This window comes from Arachis stenosperma, chromosome 2 (genome assembly GCF_014773155.1).
Source record: "Arachis stenosperma cultivar V10309 chromosome 2, arast.V10309.gnm1.PFL2, whole genome shotgun sequence".
NCBI lineage: Eukaryota > Viridiplantae > Streptophyta > Magnoliopsida > Fabales > Fabaceae > Arachis > Arachis stenosperma.
This window is the reverse complement of record NC_080378.1, coordinates 62,508,893-62,525,875: the sequence shown is the minus strand read 5'-3', so window position 1 is coordinate 62,525,875 and position 16,983 is coordinate 62,508,893. Positions and strand designations below refer to the sequence as shown.

At 38.0% G+C, this 16,983-nt stretch overlaps 2 protein-coding genes and 1 non-coding gene across 3 annotated transcripts; 1 reads left to right on the top strand and 2 right to left on the bottom strand.

The window, feature by feature from the left end:
* On the bottom strand, positions 1–1,416 carry LOC130962932 (uncharacterized). The gene has a single exon (XM_057889088.1). The coding sequence runs from the start codon at positions 1,414–1,416 to the stop codon at positions 1–3; it is 1,416 nt and encodes a 471-aa protein (XP_057745071.1).
* Positions 1,417–3,129: 1,713 nt separating this feature from the next.
* On the bottom strand, positions 3,130–7,338 carry LOC130960437 (uncharacterized). Its single transcript, XM_057885833.1, has 2 exons — positions 6,515–7,338; positions 3,130–3,363 (listed from the first exon to the last, which is right to left on the bottom strand). Exons 1-2 carry the CDS (start codon positions 6,890–6,892, stop codon positions 3,361–3,363), a joined length of 381 nt encoding a protein of 126 aa, XP_057741816.1. The 5' UTR covers positions 6,893–7,338; the 3' UTR covers positions 3,130–3,360.
* An 8,792-nt stretch (positions 7,339–16,130) lies between these two features.
* Positions 16,131–16,238, top strand: LOC130964914 (small nucleolar RNA R71). Its single transcript, XR_009080979.1, has one exon. It is a non-coding gene; the product is annotated as a small nucleolar RNA R71 (small nucleolar RNA).
* Positions 16,239–16,983: the final 745 nt, after the last annotated feature.

Here is a 16,983-nt window from a genome sequence, read left to right as displayed (position 1 = left end):
TCATAGAAAGCTTGCATCATCTGCGGACTGAGCTCGACGCCGACGATTCTTCTTCTTTTTCTTCCGATCACCACCGCAAACAATGGAACACTCAACGCCACAAATAACACTAAAGCAAGAGAACAAGCCCTCATCATCACCATCTGTGTGTCTACGTGAATGGTTGTCTTTCTTGGACTTTGTGAAGTGGGTCGAAGTAATGTCTCCACCGTTGTCGTACACTGTCGGTAACTCCGTCCGCCACCTCTCCACCCTCGGCTTCAACCCCTCAACGCTTTCGTCCAAGCTCCACCCTCCAACTGTAGAAGTGTCCCCCTCCTCCACCGGCTGTCTCGCAACGGCTGCCGCAACCTCAGAGGCTGATGGGCCCAATTCTGAGTCTGTCATCATGGGCCGGCCCAAATCGGATCTGTACGGGGTACCGTATTCCATAGCTGCATTCATTGCTGCATATGCATGCAATGGGGTGGCTCCATGCAATGGAGTGGCTCGGACGCCACCTCTGTTGATATTATTATAAGCCATAGCGGGAGAATTCCAATATTGCGGATTTGGTGATTGATTAACTTCATATCCAGCACCCTTCCTTTGCGGGGTGCCAATGTAGTTATTGTTTGTGATGTTGGGTTCAGGAGAACGTTGAAGCTTGCTAGCTTTTTTCACTTTCTCAGATTTACCCTTCCTTGACTTGGGCCTAACATCCGATCCACTCAAAGTAGAGCCACCCTTTTTCTTACTCTTGAGGCTTACCTCAGATGCCGTGACCACGGAACTCGCTTTCCCCTTTTTAACCTTGGTTCGCTTCTCGTGAGCCACGGCTTCCGGCCCAATCATCGAGCTTGTGTCGCTCTTGGTGCGCCGAAGCTCGGGCTTGGGTTTCGTAGGGTCTTGTTGAAGGTTGAGCTGATCAATGTCCATGTCATCATGGTGGTATCCAACGGCTGTGGGGTTGTAGAGAGGCATGCTCCTCATTGTGCTATCAAGAACAGCCACACCAACATTTAATATTCCTTTGGGGCGACCCGAGGGTCGATGAACTTGCAGACCTACAAACTGCATACCCGCATTTTTGTGGGTGTTATGGTACGGACGAGTGGTGGTGGGAGGTGGCATATGTTCAGCTGCTAGCACGTGGGCGGTGCCTACGTGAATATCTTTAAACCAATGTATAGCGTAGATGTCTATCGTTATTACAGCCTCTTCGTCATACAAAAAATCTTCGTCGACACGAAAGACAAATTTGTCATTCCATGTTGGATTAACCCCACCATGGGAATCCACCCTAGTGGAAAGTTTGCGGTCAGGGTCAATCCATGCGACTGCGTAGCTTCGCATGGATCGGCCCACCAGGGCTAGGTCTTGCGCGGATATGACATTGAGTTCTAGAAGCTGGAAAGATGGCAATATGTTAGACATGTAATGTCGAGATTACAATATGAGAGAATTGAGATGATGTGTATTAAATGTTTTGAGGCTTTAAAAGAGGTTTTTCTATTGCTTTAACCTTGGAGATGATGAAAGGATATGAAGGTGAGGTTCTTGTTGGGTTTTTTTTATTTACAGGTTTTGTTATAACATGAAGGCGAATGAGCTGAGAATGGGAGGGGAAAAATTGAAGAGGTTTCAAGGCTTAATTTGGAGCCATCAATTTCGGTGATGATACAACAAATTCTGTTATTGTGATTTCTCTATATTAGGAGTTGTTGTTTTGGCAAAGCTAGCTTGCAAGACTAACCTTGTTAGAATCTCGCAATATTTTGCAAGATTAACCTTGAGCAATTCCGACATATATAGTAAATGTTCACTAGTTACAACAATGGAATCACTAATTAATTCCATAATTAGATCGCAAAGCAGGTGGGGAACGGGGACAGTTGTTGATTTTGTTTTCGTTTACACTAATTTGTTGCTGACGTTGAGGGATATATACTTATAATAACACATTAAACATTTAACAAACATGGTTTGGATGTGAAAACTACATTTTGAACGGTTTTTTTTTTTTTTTTTTGTTAGGGATATATGATATATAGCTGAACCAAAAAAGCCTGATGTATAGCTATATGCTATATTAAGTATAATTTATATAAAATAAGACATATATATGTATGAATAGAGATATCTATATACATACCATATACATTTAGGAAACTTAACCAAAATGGAATTCTCTCGGGCTTTGTTTGGATCAGATGAACGAAGTAGGGAAGAAGGGCGGGAGAAGAAAGTAAATTGCGTCGAAGTTTAATTTCTATAGGTTAATTTCTATCGGTGGATTTTGTAACACCTTATCACACAAAATTTTTTACTATAATTATAATTATAAATAAAAGGTGGTGAAATAATAACACTTAAAAAGAGTAATACATATATAATACTTGAAGAATAATATTATAACTAGGCAGTAAGATCTAAAAATTTTGATAGTAAGGACAATATATATATATATATATATATAAGTGGAGTTGGTTATATGAATCAAACGATGTCATTGAGCTCTGTCATATATCATGTCTACAGAGAGATCGTTTACATGTAGGTCTCGTTTGACCACCTCATCGATGGTCTTCTTAGGTCTTCTTCTACCTTTTACCCCTTGTCCATCTTTCATCTCATCCACTCTCCTGACTGGGTGTTATGTTAGTCTTCTTCTCACATGTCCAAATCACTTGAGACACGATTCTACCATCTTTTCCACAATGGATGCTACTCTAACTCTCTCCCTTATACCTTCGTTCCTTATTTTATCCAATTGCGTATGACCACTCATCCATCTCAATATCTTCATTTTTGGCACACTCAACTTATGTTTGTGCTCGCTTTTGACTGCCCAACACTCCGTACTATAAAGCATAGCCGGTCTTATAGCAGTGCAATAGAATTTACCTTTAAGTTTTAAATTCACTTTTTTGTCGCATATAAAACCAGATGCATTCCGCCATTTTGACCAATCTGCTTGGATCCTATGATTTATGCAACGACCCAACTTCCAGAACGTCATGATCGTACCGAAAGTAAGGTGTTACCAACCTGCTTTCCTTTATTAACTATTTACTATTGAGCCTGTAGTTCGATATCGCGATTTAGTTTTATAGAAAATTCCAAAAAAATTATTTTTATTAATTAAAATCACATAGCAAACATCACCAAGTAATAATAAGCATAAACTTATTAATAATAATAAACATTATACAAGAGAATTTAAATAAAATTCAGATACAACTCCTATCCCTCTGCATGAAATAAAAACTAAAGCTACAAAGGCGAGGAACTCTATGAAAGAAACTTAACTCATAAACAAAACTCATAGATAAGGTCTAACAATCGCCTACAGCTTCAAACTGAGTCTTCGAACCTGTGTCACTGAAAGGGTGGAAATTTATGGGGTGAGAACAAACCACACGTTCTCAGTAGGAAATGGAAATACCGTAAAAGTAATGATTAACATGCAAATACTTACATACTCAAGGAAACTACATTTTTATCAAAACTTTTTGAAAATACTACTCTTGGTTTTACTTTAGCTAGTTAATTACCTCTTTCAAAATCTCTAAACTCAAAATAAATTCTAAAATATAAAATTGGTCACATTAACAATTTATAAGCCACAAACAGCATCGCTCAATCATTGCAATAACTAAATAAACCAGCAACATAAGTAATATAGCCGAACCAAAATTCACGAATATCACTCCTCAATACTTTACTAAGTTCACAGCTTCAACAAAGATATTCAATCAAACACACAAGCAAGTCATCAAGACAAATAGTACAATCACAAGGGAAAAAGATAAGCAACACAATCAAATGCAAATGCACAAACAAGGATGATGCATGTCTAGCCCTAGTGCAGGTAATGAGCTCATCTGTCGGTTACTAACCCGCTCCCGACGTTATCCAGCAACCTCTGTCTAGATAAGGCTTTCCTATTGGCTATACCCCTGTGTACAGGAAATAACCCTCTGCCACCATAGGGTCCACTGCACGCAGGAAATAACACATCTGCCACTGCAGGATGTACGCCGACACACCTTCTGTATACAAGAAATAACCCCTCTGCCACTACAGAAATGGAACAGGTGGTCACGGTACTTCTGTAGCAGAAAATAACCCCTCTGCCTTACAGAATTAAAATATAGATCTGTACCGCAGGAAAGCATTCTCAGTGGTCGCACCACTATCTATCTGGCTGCCTCAATGCGGCAAATCATCACATAATCATTCTCATTACCATCATTCATTATCATTCTCATTATTCATCATCACTTTCACATTCTTATGCAGTACCACTTTCTTTCTCTGTTCAATCATACTATACAAACTTTACATCTTTCCTTTTTCTTTCATAATTGCAAATACGCAAGCGGGACAAGACCCACGCCTTTGCCAACAATCTCGTATACCAAATAATTTCTTCTTAAAAGAATCATTGAAGTTTTTATCATTAAATAAGCTTTAAATATTGATTTTGATTAAGTCCTTATACTTTTATAAAAATTCGGATATGATCTCTTCTGAAAATAGGACATAACCACCCTTACGGGTCCAAACCAAATAATTTACCAAACTCTTCTCAACCTTTCCAGCATCACATCAATTCAGAATCAAGCAAATTTTAACATTAAATCAGCCATATAACACTAAGGTTCATCTTTAATTTAATAAACTTACAACTGTCACTAAGACATCCTCAACACACTATCTTCTTTTCTATTTTTAATATAGCAAATAAACTCAGAATTGCGCAAACTTTATGTCCAGACGTTCATCTTGAAATAAGCTTTCTAACAAACCAAAGATCATAATTTTCTGATTTCTCTAGCATTAGAAATAGCAGAAAAACCATGACTGTTCTGCAGTACGTAAAACCAGAAAAATAGCAGCAGCATATGATATTCAAAATTCAATATAAAATCCAAGTTAAATCCAATGAATTTAAAAATTTATATGGTTCAACCTCACTCATTCAGGATTCGTTTCCAATTAATTCCAGGTCAATATCATTTTTAATGAAGGAGTTATGTAACTCGGAAGTTGAGTAGTTTCCTGCAGAATTCTGTTTAAATGTCAATAAACATATCCTGAAATTTAAATAATATATGCTAAACATACTCAACTTTCACCTCCAATTGATTGCATCTCAATATCACTTTAGAATTAAAAATTATAAAGTTTCAAAGTTACTGACATAGAAAACAGAACCTGATTTTTACTACATAATACATCTTACTTTAAAAATCCATATCTTTAAAACCACAACTCCACAAATTCTGAATTTTTATGAAATTAAAGTGGTAAGACTAAAGTTTCATTTAAAATTGGTTTCACTTCAAAATTCAAACTGGAGAATTTCTAATAGAGGAAACAAGTTGCTGCTGTGTTAAACATTCTGCAGAAAATCAGATTTGACATCCATAATTCAAAAATTCATCATAAATCATAAACTTAATGAAAAAGTCCCAAATTCACCAGTCCAGCTTCCTATATTCCCAAGCTTAATCCAGACTTGGTCCCACGCAATTCCGATCATCATAGAATTAGTTATAGATTTTCAAAGTCAACTATAGTTAAACTTAAATCAACAATAATAACCAACTTGACATAATCAACTAAAGTTGGAATTTCTAGCAATTCTAAAATAATCAGAAAATCAATAACAATCACAGCCTCAAATCAAAGTAAATGTCATCATTATGACAATGAAGCCAGTCTATATCACAACAATAACCCAAACTCAATTCACATCCGCATCCAACTTCAGTCATAACTCAGAACAATCACCACAACTAACTTTTCTCAAATACATTTCATTTAATAGTTAACTCATCATATTTCAATTTAATAAGTAACATTAAATGAATCACCATTTGCAGCCACATTTTAACCAATTCCAACCAGCTACAAGTCAATTTCACAGCCATTCCGATACATCAGATAACTAAAAACAACAACAAGAACTTACTCTCAATAACCAGAATACAGCCGCACAACTCAACTAATTCAGTATAATCACATAGAATCAGAACTTTTCAACAATTCCATCAAAATCAGGAAAACCAATATCAATTACAGCTTCAGACACTCACAACAAGGCCCAAAAATATTCACAGCCATAACCTGAATTCAATACTCCAATTGAAACACTAAAACATCATCAAACTTAATCCAAATTTCACAACCTTAAACCAAGCTTATTTCTATCAATTAGTTTCTCATATCAACAAAACCAATTACATTCACAGCAACAATCCCAACTCAGTTCATCAATTATCCATACGACAGCTTTTCAATAATTAACTCGACATATTTCAATTTAATAAATTATACTAAATCTTTGTTCACAACAGCATCTAAATTCAATCACAGCTCAGAATAATCACAACAACTAACTAATTTCAAATGCATTTCAAGTTATTCTTGTCAATTAAGAAATTCTTAACCATTTGCACTTATCCAAATAACTTTGTAGGCATTCTAAATTAAAAACGTTTAACTTTAAAAATAAATCCCCTACCTCAATGTCGAAACCCACAGAGATCAGAACAGCAGCAACCACAATAAGTGGCATTACCGGTGAATCTGGCCCAGTTTCAGTGGTGTTTCTCCAATGACAGCACTCTGGTGAAGGCTGAACAGAGAACAGGGATGAGCAGGAACCCTGAACAAGCTGCGGCAGAATCAGAACGGTAGCTCTAACTAACCCTGACAAACTTCTAGTGGCAGCGCCGAGGGCATAACAATTAGAAAGTAATAACAGAACGAAGAAGCTGCGGCAGCAATATGGGCAACTGCAACTGCAAGCTCGGATGGTGGTAGAGCAATTTCCTCCTCCATCACGTGACAGTGACGGTGGCAGAACAGCAACCCAGCAGCAGCGGCTCCTCTCGTGCATCCTCTTCCTCCATCACTCAGCGATGGCGACACGTCTCTATGGAAGGGCAGCAACGACGGAGCATGAACAGCAATGACTCCAAGGGAGATGACGAGCAAGGACGGCGGTGGCTCCTCAGACGGTGACGCGCGCGACGGATCCAACGGCGGTGGGAACAGCCGAGGCGACAGTGATGTGGGCTCAGGTCACGACGGCTGGACTACACAGCGCTGCAGCTCGCATGGATGACAACGACGGTGACGGCAAAGAACCCCTAGCGGCGGCTTTGGTGACTGAACGGTGGCTGCTTGGATCACACTCTGATTTTCTCTCTCTCTCCCTGTCTGATTCCATTTCAGCGTTATGTTTAGGAAGAAAGGGGGTGGGGTTCGGCGGCTGAAGGGAGAAGAAAATGGGTAGGTTAGTGTTTCTGATTAGGAACTTAGGGTTTTCAATTTGGGAAATTAGGGTTTCTAAGTTTGATTTGGGAATTAGGGTTAGAAATTAGGATTTTATAAAAGAATATAGATAGATATGAATAGATATTTTGATAAAATTAGAGGGTAGGATAATTTTAAAATCAAATATACCCTATTAAAAATATTTAGTAACATTATTTATTAACATATTACTAAGTTCAATCAATTATTTTTTAATTTAAATTATAAGATAAACATATTAATCACATTTTTATAAAATATAATTTAAACTCAATATATTGACTGTTCATTATTTTTCTATCTCCAGAACTTTAATTTCAATTTATAAAATAACTAATTATGATAAAAATTGTGCATAAATATTAACTGACTTAAACATAAAGTATTTATAAAAATTAATCTAATCATTTCTAGTAAATTAATTCCTAAGAGTTCAAATTAATAACATAATTTATTTAAAATAGAATTTATTTAAATTAAATTATACAATTCTTCTTATTTTTCAATTATCAAACTTATAATTTCAATCATACCAAATATCTAATAAAGATTATATAAAAATTCTAATCAAATTAAACTCCAATTATGATGAAACTCTATTTAATTAGCTTTAGTAAAATAATTTTCTTAAAATAAAATTATCAGCAAATAAAATAAACCACAAATAACTAATTATTTAATTTTCAAAAACTAGGGTTGTTACAATTTATATCCTGTTCAATCTCTCCATTATCCTATATGATGCACCCAAGATACTTAAAACTTTTAACTTTTCGTAGGATGTTTTCTCCAATCTTCACCTCTATATTGGGGTTTTCCCTTCTCATACCGAACTTACATTCCATATATTCTATCTTGTTACGGATTATGCGCAGACTATACACTTCTAAAGCTTCTCTCCATAAGTCCAACTTCTTATTTTAGTCTTTCATTGACTCTCCCATAAGAACAATATTATCAGCAAAAAGCATACACCATGACACAGGCTCTTGGATGTGCTCTGTGAGTACTTCCAAGACTAATGTGAAAAGGTATGGATATAAGGATGATCCTTGGAGTAATCCTATACCAATAGGAAATTCCTCCGTCTCATCACTTTGGGTCTTCACACTAGTTGTAACCCCATCATACATGTCTTTAATTGCACGAATATATGTGATCTTTACTTTCCTCTTTTCTATAACCTTCCATAAGATCTCCATTGACACCCTATCGTACGCTTTTTTTTCAAATTAATAAACACCATATATAGATCCCTTTTATTACTACGATACCTCTCTATCATCATTTTTAACAGGTATATCGCTTCGGTAGTGGATCTGCCTGGCATAAATCTAAATTCGTTCTCTGTTACTTGTGTCTCTTTTCTCAACCTCTGTTCTATCACCCTTTCCCATAACTTTATGGTATGGCTCATGGGCTTGATCCTTATAACAACCCCATTTTTCGAGTACGCGAGATCTTTTCTAAAGATACGGATTTCTCTGGAAGATCAGTAAAGCGAACACCTCTGATGTATCATCAAGCATCTTGATCCTCATTTTCATTATGTCATCTTCAAGCTAGGAGCTCTTTTTGGGCAAGCTCGACAACGCAATCACGAAGAACCTTGTTTTTAAACCATATCGGTTAGGAGTTTTGATTCTGGTTTCCGTAAATAGTCTCAGTTTGACAAACCAAACTTGATTCATGAGAAAAAAAAGATAATAGCATAATATTATCATCATATTAGTATTAGAAGCTTCTTGAATGATATATTATAAGATTACCTAGTCTGTTTTAGTTGAAAACAGGAAAATCGGTTTAATCGAGTTCAAAGTTTACTGGTGCAGTTTAGCACCAGCACTCTCTGATGACTTTAGCAATGCTAAGGCCTCATCATATATGTTTTATTCTCATATTAAATACGTTACTACTGTCATTTATGCTAGTAGCTCAGAAAAGAATTTTTAGAGATATTTTTACGAGTGTTTCGATACATCTATTTTTAGTAGTTATACACCTGAGATATTTTAATATTATTTTAACCCACCTCCAAGCCAACCAATCACAACTCACCCTACACCCCCAAGACCCCCAAGGCTGGTCCATTTCCTCCTTGTGGCCGAAAATAGGAAGAGAGAAAAAGAGAGAAAAGTTCTTAGTTCCAAATCTTCAAAACTTGATTTCTTCTGAACTAAAACTCAAATCAAAACTCTGATTACACCAAAATGATCCTCTCTTCTTCCTCTACATATCCATGTAACTTATCAAGGCTGGAAATAAGGTTAGACGGCTGTCCCTTTCCCCTTTGAATTCGGTTTGTGGTGCACAAAATTGTGAACATCAATAATGGCACCAAAAACTTGGTAGCGCTCTCAAACATGAATCACACTTTGTCACAACTTCGCACAACTAACCAGCAAGTGCACTGGGTCGTCCAAGTAATAAACCTTACGTGAGTAAGAGTCGATCCCATGGAGATTGTTGGTATGAAGCAAGCTATGATCATCTAGTAAATCTCAGTTAGGCAGATTCAATTGGTTATAATGGTTTTCGAAAATAATAATAAATAAAGCATAAAATAAAGATAGAGAAACTTATGTAATTCATTGGTAGTAATTTCAGATAAGTGTATGGAGATGTTGTGTTCCTTCTGAATCTCTGGTTTTCTACTGCTTTCATTCAATCCTTCTTACTCCTTTCCATGGCAAGCTGTATGTAGGACATCACTGTTGTCAATGGCTACTTCCCATCCTCTCAGTGAAAATGGTCCAAATGCTCTTGTCACAGCACGGCTAATCATCTGTCGGTTCTCGATCATGTCGGAATAGAATCCATTGATTCTTTTGCGTCAGTCACCACGCCCAACAATCGCAAGTTTGAAGTTCCTCACAGTCATTCAATCCCTGAATCCTTCGGAATACCACAGACAAGGTTTAGACTTTCCGGATTGTCAAGAATGGCCGCCAAAGGGTTCTAGCTTATACCATGAAGATTCTGGTTAAGGAACCCAATAGATATGCGCTCGGTCTAAGGTAGAACGGAAGTGGTTGTCAGTCACGCGTTCATAAGGATGGATGATGATGAGTGTCACGGATCATCACATCCATCATGTTGAAGTGCAGCGAATATTTTAGAACAAGAATAAGCTGAATTGAATAGAAAATAGTAGTAATTACATTAAAACTCGAGGTATAGCAGAGCTCCACACCCTTAATCTATGGTGTATAGAAACTCTACCGTTGAAAATACATAAGTGATGGTCCAGGCACGGCCGAATGGCCAGCCCCCATGAAGGTCTAAAATCGCATACACTATTAAAAATCAATCAAAAGACTTCTAATACAATAGTAAAAAAGTCCTATTTATACTAGACTAGCTACTAGGGTTTACAGAAATAAGTCTAAGTGCAGAAATCCACTTCCGGGGCCCACTTTGGTGTGTGCTTGGGTTGAGCTTGAGCTTTACACGTGCAAAGGCTTCTCTTGCGGTTAAACGCCAAGTTGTAACGTGTTTTTGGCGTTTAACTCTGGTTTGTGACGTGTTTCTGGCGTTTTACTCCAGAATACAGCATGGAACTGGCGTTGAATGCCAGTTTGCGTCGTCTAAGCTCAAAAAAAGTATGGACCATTATATATTGCTGGAAAGCTCTAGATGTCTACTTTCCAACGCTATTAAGAGCGTGCCATTTGGAGTTCTGTAGCTCCAGAAAATTCATCTCGAGTGCAGGGAGGTCAGAATCCAACAGCATCAGCAGTCATTTTTCAGCCTGAATCAGATTTTTGCTCAGGTCCCTCAATTTCAGCCAGAAAATACCTGAAATCACAGAAAAACACACAAACTCATATTAAAGTCTAGAAATGTGAATTTTGCATAAAAACTAATGAAAACATCCCTAAAAGTAGCTAGATCCTACTAAAAACTACCTAAAAACAATGCCAAAAAGCGTATAAATTATCCGCTCATCACAACACTAAACTTAAATTGTTGCTTGTCCCCAAGCAACTGAAAATCAAATAGGATGAAAAGAAGAGAATATAATATAAATCCCAAAATATCAATGAATATTTGTTCTAATTAGATGAGCGGGACTTGTAGCTTTTTGCTTCTGAACAGTTTTGGCATCTCACTTTATCCTTTGAAGTTTAGAATGATTGACATCTATAGGAACTCAGAGTTCAGATAGTGTTATTGATTCTCCTAGTTAAGTATGTTGATTCTTGAACACAACTACTTTTATGAGTCTTGGTCGTGGCCCTAAGCACTTTGTTTTCCAGTATTACCACCGGATACATAAATGCCACAGACACATGATTGGGTGAACCTTTTCAGATTGTGAGTCAGCTTTGCTAAAGTCCCCAGTTAGGGGTGTCCAGAGCTCTTAAGCACACTCTTTTTGGTTTGGATCACGACTTTAACCACTCAGTCTCAAGCTTTTCACTTGGACCTGCATGCCACAAGCACATGGTTAGGGACAGCTTGATTTAGCCGCTTAGGCCTGGATTTTATTTCCTTGGGCCCTCCTATCCACTGATGCTCAAAGCCTTGGATCCTTTTTACCCTTTCCTTTTGGTTTTAAGGGCTATTGGCTTTTTCTGCTTGCTTTTTCTTTTTTTTCTTTCTATATAATTTTTTCGCTACTTTTTTTCGCAAGCTTTGTTCTTCACTGCTTTTTCTTGCTTCAAGAATCAATTTTATGATTTTTCAGATTATCAATAACATTTCTCTTTTTCATCATTCTTTCAAGAGCTAACAATTTTAACATTCATAAACAACAAGATAAAAAATATGCACTGTTTAAGCATTCATTCAGAAAACAAAAAGTATTGTCACCACATCAATATAATTAAACTAATTTCAAGGATGAATTCGAAACTCATGTACTTCTTGTTATTTTGTATTAAAAACATTTTTCATTTAAGAGAGGTGAAGGATTCATGGAATTATTCATAGCCTTAAGACATAGATTAAACACTAATGATCATGTAGTAAAGACACAAACATAGATAAGCATGAAGCTTAAAAACCGAAAAACAAAGAGATAAGAACAAGGAAGTTAAGGAATGAGTCCACCTTAGTGATGGTGGCGCCTTCTTCTTGAAGGACCAATGATGTCCTTGAGCTCTTCTATGTCTCTTCCTTGCCTTTGTTGCTCCTCCCTCATTGCTCTTTGATCTTCTCTAATCTCATGGAGAATGATGGAGTGCTCTTGGTGTTCCACCCTTAATTGGTTCATATCATGACTCAATCCTTTTAGAGAAGTGTTGAGTTATTCCCAATAGTTGTTTGGTGGAAAATGCATCCCTTGAGGCATCTCAGGGATTTCTTAATGATGAGCTTCCTCATGCGTCTCTTGAGATCCATGGATGGTCTCTCTTGTTTGCTCCATCCTCTTCTTAGTGATGGGCTTGTCCTCTTGAATGAGGGTGTCTCCTTCTATGACAACTCCAGCTGAGTAGCATAGATGGCAGATAAGATGAGGAAAAGCTAGCCTTGTCATAGTGGAGGACTTTTCGGCTACTTTGTAGAATTCAAGAGAGATGACTTCATGAACTTCTACTTCCTCTCTAATCATGATGCTATGGATCATGATGGCTCGATCCACAGTAACTTTGGATCGGTTGCTAGTGGGGATGATGGAGCGTTGGATGAACTCCAACTATCCTCTAGCCACAGGCTTAAGGTCCAGTCTTCTCAATTGAACTGGCTTGCCTTTAGAGTCTCTTTTCCATTGAGTTCCTTCAACATATATGTCCATAAGGACTTGGTCCAACCTTTGATCAAAGTTGACCTTTTTAGTGTAGGGGCGTGCATCTTCTTGCATCATAAGCAAATTGAATGCCAACCTTACATTTTCCGGACTGAAATCTAAGCATTTCCCCCGAACCATTGTAAGATAATTCTTTGGATTCGGGTTCATACTTTGATCATGGTTCCTAGTGATCCATGCATTAGCATAGAACTCTTGGACCATTAAGATTCTGACTTGTTGAATGGGTTTGGTCAGAACTTCCCAACCTCTTCTTTGGATCTCATGTCGGATCTCTTGATACACATTTTTCTTGAGCATGAAAGGGACCTCAGGGATCACCTTCTTTTTGGCCACAACTTCATAGAAGTGGTCTTGATGGACTTTTGAGATGAATCTCTCCATCTCCTATGACTCGGAGGTGGAAGCTTTTGTCTTCACTTTCCTCTTTCTTGAGGTTTCTCCGGCCTTAGGTGCCATAAATGGTTATAGAAAAAGAAAAAATCTATGCTTTTACCATACCAAACTTAGAATTTTGCTCACCCTCGAGCAAAGAAAAGAAAGAATAGAAGAAGAGAAAGAAGATATAGAGGAGACGGAGAGAAGTTTGTGTTTTGGTCAAGGGGGAGAAGAAAGGGTTGTGTTGCATGAAAATAAAGAAGGATGGAGGGGTTTATATAGTGGAGGGAGATGGTAGTAGGTTCGGTCATTTAAGGTGGGTTTGGGTAGGAAAGAGATTTTGAATTTGAAGGTAGGTAGGGTTTATGGGAAAGAGTGGATGGATGTGAGTGGTAAAGAGGTGATGGGGAAGAGAGATTGAGGTGATTGGTGAAAGATTTTTGGGGAAGAGTGTTATTGGGTTGTGTGAAGAGGAGAGAAGGTGAGTGGAGGTAGGTGGGGATCCTGTGGGATCCACAGATCCTGAGGTGTCAAGGATTTTTGATTCCTGCACCAATTAGGCGTGTAAAACACCATCTGAGTGCAATCCTGGCGTTTAACGCCAGACTGTAGCATGTTTCTAGCGTTAAATGCCAGCTCTATGCTTGTTTTGGGCGTTCAACGCCAGTCTGCAGCATATTTCTGGGGTTGAACGCCAGTTCCATGCTTGTTTCTGGCGTTTAACGCCAGCTCTCCTTAGGGTGTAATTCTAGTGTTTAAATGCCAGAATGCTGCTTGTTTCTGGTGTTCAACGCTAGATTCATGCTCTGTTTTGGCGTTGAACGCCAGCCAGATGCTCCTTACTGGCGTTTAAACGCCAGTAAGCTCTTCTTCCAGGGTGTGCTATTTCTTTTGCTGTTTTTTATTCTATTTTTAATTTTAGTATTTGTTTTGTGACTCCACATGATCATGAACCTAATAAGACATAAAAGTATAATAAAAATATAGATATATAAAAATTAGGTTGCCTCTCAATAAGCGCTTCTTTAATGTTAATAGCTTGACAGTGAGCTCTCAAGGAGCTTCACATATGTTTAGAGCATTGTTGGGACCTCCCAACACCAAACTTAGAGTTTGATTGTGGGGGCTCTGTTTGACTCTGTATTGAGAGAAGCTTATCGTGCCTCTTTTTCATGTTTACAGAGGGATACCCTTGGGCCTTAAACACAAGGTAGTCCCCATTCAATTGAAGGACTAATTCTCCTCTATTAACATCAATCACAGCTCCTGCTGTGGCTAGGAAGGGTCTTCCAAGGATGATGCATTCATCCTCTTCCTTCCTAGTGTCTAAGATTATGAAATCAGCAGGGATGTAAAGGCCTTTAACCTTTACCAACACGTCCTCTACCAATTCATAAGCTTGTCTTATTGATTTGTCTACCATTTCTAATGAGAATGTGGCAGCCTGTACCTCAAAGATCCCTAGTTTTTCCATTACAGAGAGTGACATAACATTTATACCTGACCCCAGGTCACACAGAGCTTTCTCAAAAGTCATGGTGCCCATAGTACAGGGTATTAAGAATTTACCAGGATCTTGTTTCTTTTGAGGTAAAGTTTGCTGAACCTATGTATCTAGTTCATTAATGAGCAAGGGAGGTGCATCTTCCCAAGTCTCATTACCAAACAACTTGGCATGCAACTTCATGATAGCTCCTAGATATTGAGCAATTTGCTCTCCAGTTACATCTTCATCCTCTTCAGAGGAAGAATAGTTTTCAGAGCTCATGAATGGCAGAAAGAGGTTTAATAGAATCTCTATGGTCTCTATATGAGCCTCAGATTCCTTTAGTTCCTCAATAGGGAACTCCTTCTTGTCTGGGAGACATCCCATGAGGTCTTCCTCATTGGGATTCACGTCCTCCCCTTCCTCTCTAGGTTCGGCCATTTTGATTATGTCAATGGCCTTGCACTCTCTTTTTGGATTCTCTTCAGTATTGCTTGGGAGAGTACTAGGAGGAGTTTCAGTGATTTTTTTACTCAGCTGGTCCACTTGTGCCTCTAAATTTTTGATGGATGACCTTGTTTCACTCATAAAACTTAAAGTGGCTTTAGATTGATCAGAGACTATATTTGCTAAGCTAGAAGAGCTCTGCTCAGAATGCTCTGTCTGTTACTGAGAAGATGATGGAAAAGGCTTGTTATTGCTGAGCCTGTTTCTTCCACCATTATTAAAGCCTTGTTGGGGCTTTTGTTGTTCCTTCCATGAGAAATTTGGATGATTTCTCCATGAGGAGTTATAGATGTTCCCATAGGGTTCACCCATGTAATTCACCTCTGCCATTGCAGGGTTTTTAGGATCATAAGCTTCTTCTTCAGAAGATGCCTCTTTAGTACTGTTGGATGCATTTTGCCATCTATTCAGACTTTGAGAAATCATGTTGACTTGCTGAGTCAACATTTTGTTTTGAGCCAATATGGCATTCAGAGCATCAATTTCGAGAACTCCCTTCCTCTGAGGCGTCCCATTACTCACAGAATTCCTCTTAGAAGTGTACATGAATTGGTTATTTGCAACCATGTCAATGAGTTCTTGAGCTTCTGCAGGCATTTTCTTTAGGTGAATGGATCCACTTGCAGAATGGTCCAGTGACATCTTAGAGAACTCAGATAGACCATAATAGAATATATCCAAAATGATCCACTCTAAAAGCATGTCAGAAGGACACCTTTTGGTCATCTGCTTGTATCTTTCCCAAGCTTCATAGAGGGATTCACCATCTTTCTGTTTGAAGGTTTGAACATCCACTCTAAGCTTGCTCAGCTTTTGAGGAGGAAAGAACTTAGTCAAGAAGGCCGTGACCAGCTTATCCCAGGAGTCCAGGCTATCTTTAGGTTGTGAGTCCAACCATGTTCTAGCTTTGTCTCTTAAAGCAAAAGGAAAAAGCATGAGCCTGTAGACTTTAGGATCTACTCCATTAGTCTTAACACTCTCACATATCTGCAAGAATTTAGTTAAAAACTGACAGGGATCTTCTGATGAAAGTCCATGAAACTTGCAGTTCTATTGCATTAGAGCAACTAGTTGAGGTTTTAGCTCAAAATTGTTTGCTCCAATGGCAGGGATTGAGATGCTTCTTCCATCAAATTTGGAAGTAGGTGTAGTATAATCACCAAGCATCCTCCTTGCATTATTGTTGTTGGGTTCGGCTGCCATATCTTTTTCTTGTTCGAAAATTTCAGTAAGGTTGTCTCTCGATTGTTGTATTTTAGCTTCTCTTAGTTTCCTCTTCAGAGTCCTTTCAGGTTCAGGATTAGCTTCAACAAGAATGCCTTTTTCCTTGTTCCTACTCATATGAAAGAGAAGAAAACAAAGAAAATTTGGAATCCTCTATGTCACAGTATAGAGATTCCTTTATGTGAGTAGAAGAATAAAAGAATAGAAGAGGGAAAAGGTAAGAATCCAAACACAAGGGGGAAGAGTGGGTTCGAATTTTTGAGTGGAAGAGAAGTGTTAGTAGATAAATAAAATAAATAGAAAGAGATGAGAGAGGGATAAATTT